Source organism: Borostomias antarcticus (genome assembly GCF_949987555.1).
Source record: "Borostomias antarcticus genome assembly, chromosome: 22".
Classification (NCBI taxonomy): domain Eukaryota; kingdom Metazoa; phylum Chordata; class Actinopteri; order Stomiiformes; family Stomiidae; genus Borostomias; species Borostomias antarcticus.
The window spans coordinates 17,403,756-17,406,255 of NC_140255.1; the positions used below are offsets into that span (position 1 = coordinate 17,403,756).

Genomic DNA, 2,500 nt, shown 5'->3' on the forward strand with positions numbered 1-2,500 from the left:
CTGCTGCTCCTCCTGGACCTGGTCATCTGCCTGGTGGCCTGTCTGGGCCTGGCCAAGCAGTCACGCTGGCTGCTGACCACGTAAGTGACGTCCCGCTCAACACCTCCGCTACCTGACCGCTTCACCCCTGACCCTTATCCCACGCCCGGACAAAGTCCAGCCTGGTTGACCACCGTAGTTGATTGAACGGAAAGATAGGGAAATGTGAAAATACGTTATTTGGGCTGGCACAGTAGGACAGTAGGAGTAGGGGCAGCAGAACAGTAATAATAATAAATAATAAAGTTACTTTATAGGCTTAGGGTTAAGGCCCCCTAATAATAAAGTAGCCTTATACCATAGGCCACACGGCAGTGTAGTCGCTGGTGGAATGTGTCCTCTGCATTCGACCCATCCGAGCTAGGAGCAGTGGGCAGCCCCACCAGTGGCGCCCGGGGAGCAATTAGGGGTTCAGAGTCCTGCTCAAGGACACTTTGACACGCTGCCAGGAGGAGCTGGAATCAAACCGTGGATCTTCCGATCCCCAGACAGCTGCTCTACCTCCTGAGCTAATGCCACCCCGCGCCCCTCCCAACCCTTCCCCCCTCCACAGTCAGTACTACTGCTCAGGGTGGCCTCGTGGTATTAAAAGGCTGTTAGATAGCAGCAGCACTTGATTGGATTAGCTTGGAGTTGTGCCACCTCCAGAGCCTCACAGTGGAGAGAGACGGGTCTTGGAGTAGTGCCATTCTGAATAATTTACACTTCCCCGAGCACCTTAACACCTGACCTCCTCCACACAGATTACATAAGTTACATGACTTACATCCATCCTCCACTGAGCAACGTCCCCCACAGCCCAATTTGGAAAGGCTTGAATTATTCTGTTTCTCTGTTGTTGTGGAAGGCTGTTTCAAGTGATGTGGTGACAAGAAAGTAGCAGAAGGAACTTTAGTGGAAGGGATGCATTAATATGAGAGAAATGCTTACTAAACACACGCGCACACACACGCATGCACAAACACATTACCCTTCTATCTCCCACACGTAACCCCCGCCCTCACACACACATACACACACACACACACACACTGCTTCATAGAGTATGTAGCTATGGAGGTTATATAATGACAGTAACCCAACCAGAGCTGTGCTCACCCAGCCATTCACCTCCCTGTCTCTCTCCATCAGTCAGCGTGAGCACACACACATGCACACACGCATGCCCACACACACACACACACACACACACACACACACACACACACACACCTCACTACTCACTAGAAACACACACACACACCTCACTGCTCACTAGAAACACATGAATGTGTGTTTTTACCCCCCCCAAAATTTAACAATTACACATGAAAAACACACAAATGAATATACCCCTGAACTATTCTTCTTTCATGCTACAAACTGAAACAAATGCACCCATAACTGAATAAACTCTTTGAACGTTTCAACAGTCTTCAACAACCAACTATTGATCTGTAACTGTAGGCTGTATAACGTAGCACAGCCTTCTCTTCAAGCATTGCTTGCTAACAGAAGGGTAGCATGGCTGTCACCTTAGGCAGTAGCATTGCTAACAGAAGGCTAGCATGGCTATCATCATTGGCAGTAGCGTTGCTAACAATAGAAGTCTTTTTATTTGTCACTTGACTTGACACTCCAACACACGCGTGCAATGGGCGACATGAACACACACACACACACATACACACACACACACACACACACACATGCATGAGCCGCACCTGGCGGACCAATCCAAGTAAATGGGACCCTATCTGGTGCCTGGGAGGTTGAGTGTGGCGTACCTCAGGGGAGTGTCCTGGGGCCCCTTTTTTTCTTCTGTATATTAAAGGGTTCCACGTTTGCAAAACTAACTTTTTCATGTTTTTCCATATACATTTGAGTCTCTGATGGGCCTTCTAACACACAAAATATGAAGTGAAACAACCCAGTCATTTTGTTGTGGTCAGCCGAAATGAAAACATTAGAAAAAAGTCAGTCCCAGAAAGCCGTTCAAATCTCCCATGTCAAATTACGCCACAGTTGGGGACTCATTATAATAACCCTGCCCCCATTTGAATACCTACAGTCACCTGTGTTTGTTTACCTGGCTATAAAGGCTGACGTTATTTGCAGGTCCCGCTACTGTAGCTACTGTAGCATAATGTATTCGCATGGAAAATGCTCTGTTCTTGGATGTACTAAGCAGTACATGTCGCTATATTGTCTCCCAAGCGCAAAGGACAGAAGAGCTGAGTGGTTACATTTTACTGTTGATGGCAACGTTCCGGCGGAAATTGGCAAAACACTGGCAGTGTGTGCTAGGCCTTTTTTGCCCGATTGCTTTTCCAACCTGGGTCAGTACAATGCAGGATTTTCAGATAATCTCTTTCTGAATGATCAAGCAATACCAACTGTCCGTGGAAATCATGCAGAAACTGTAAGTGATTAATGCTGTGTGTTTCTTTGCATATGCCTGGATGCTCGTCTCATCATATAA

The 2,500-nt window shown here is 47.3% G+C and overlaps 1 protein-coding gene across 1 annotated transcript in view; it reads left to right on the top strand.

The window, feature by feature from the left end:
• The window catches only part of ttyh2 (tweety family member 2), a gene marked incomplete at both ends in the record, with an annotated part of 40,781 nt that overhangs the window by 29,633 nt on the left and 8,648 nt on the right, over nt 1-2,500 (top strand). The window contains one exon of the mRNA XM_084456433.1: nt 1-80. This exon is cut by the window's left edge and continues 16 nt beyond it. Within this exon, the coding sequence (XP_084312559.1) occupies nt 1-80 (80 nt within the window). The remainder of the gene's footprint in view (nt 81-2,500) is intronic.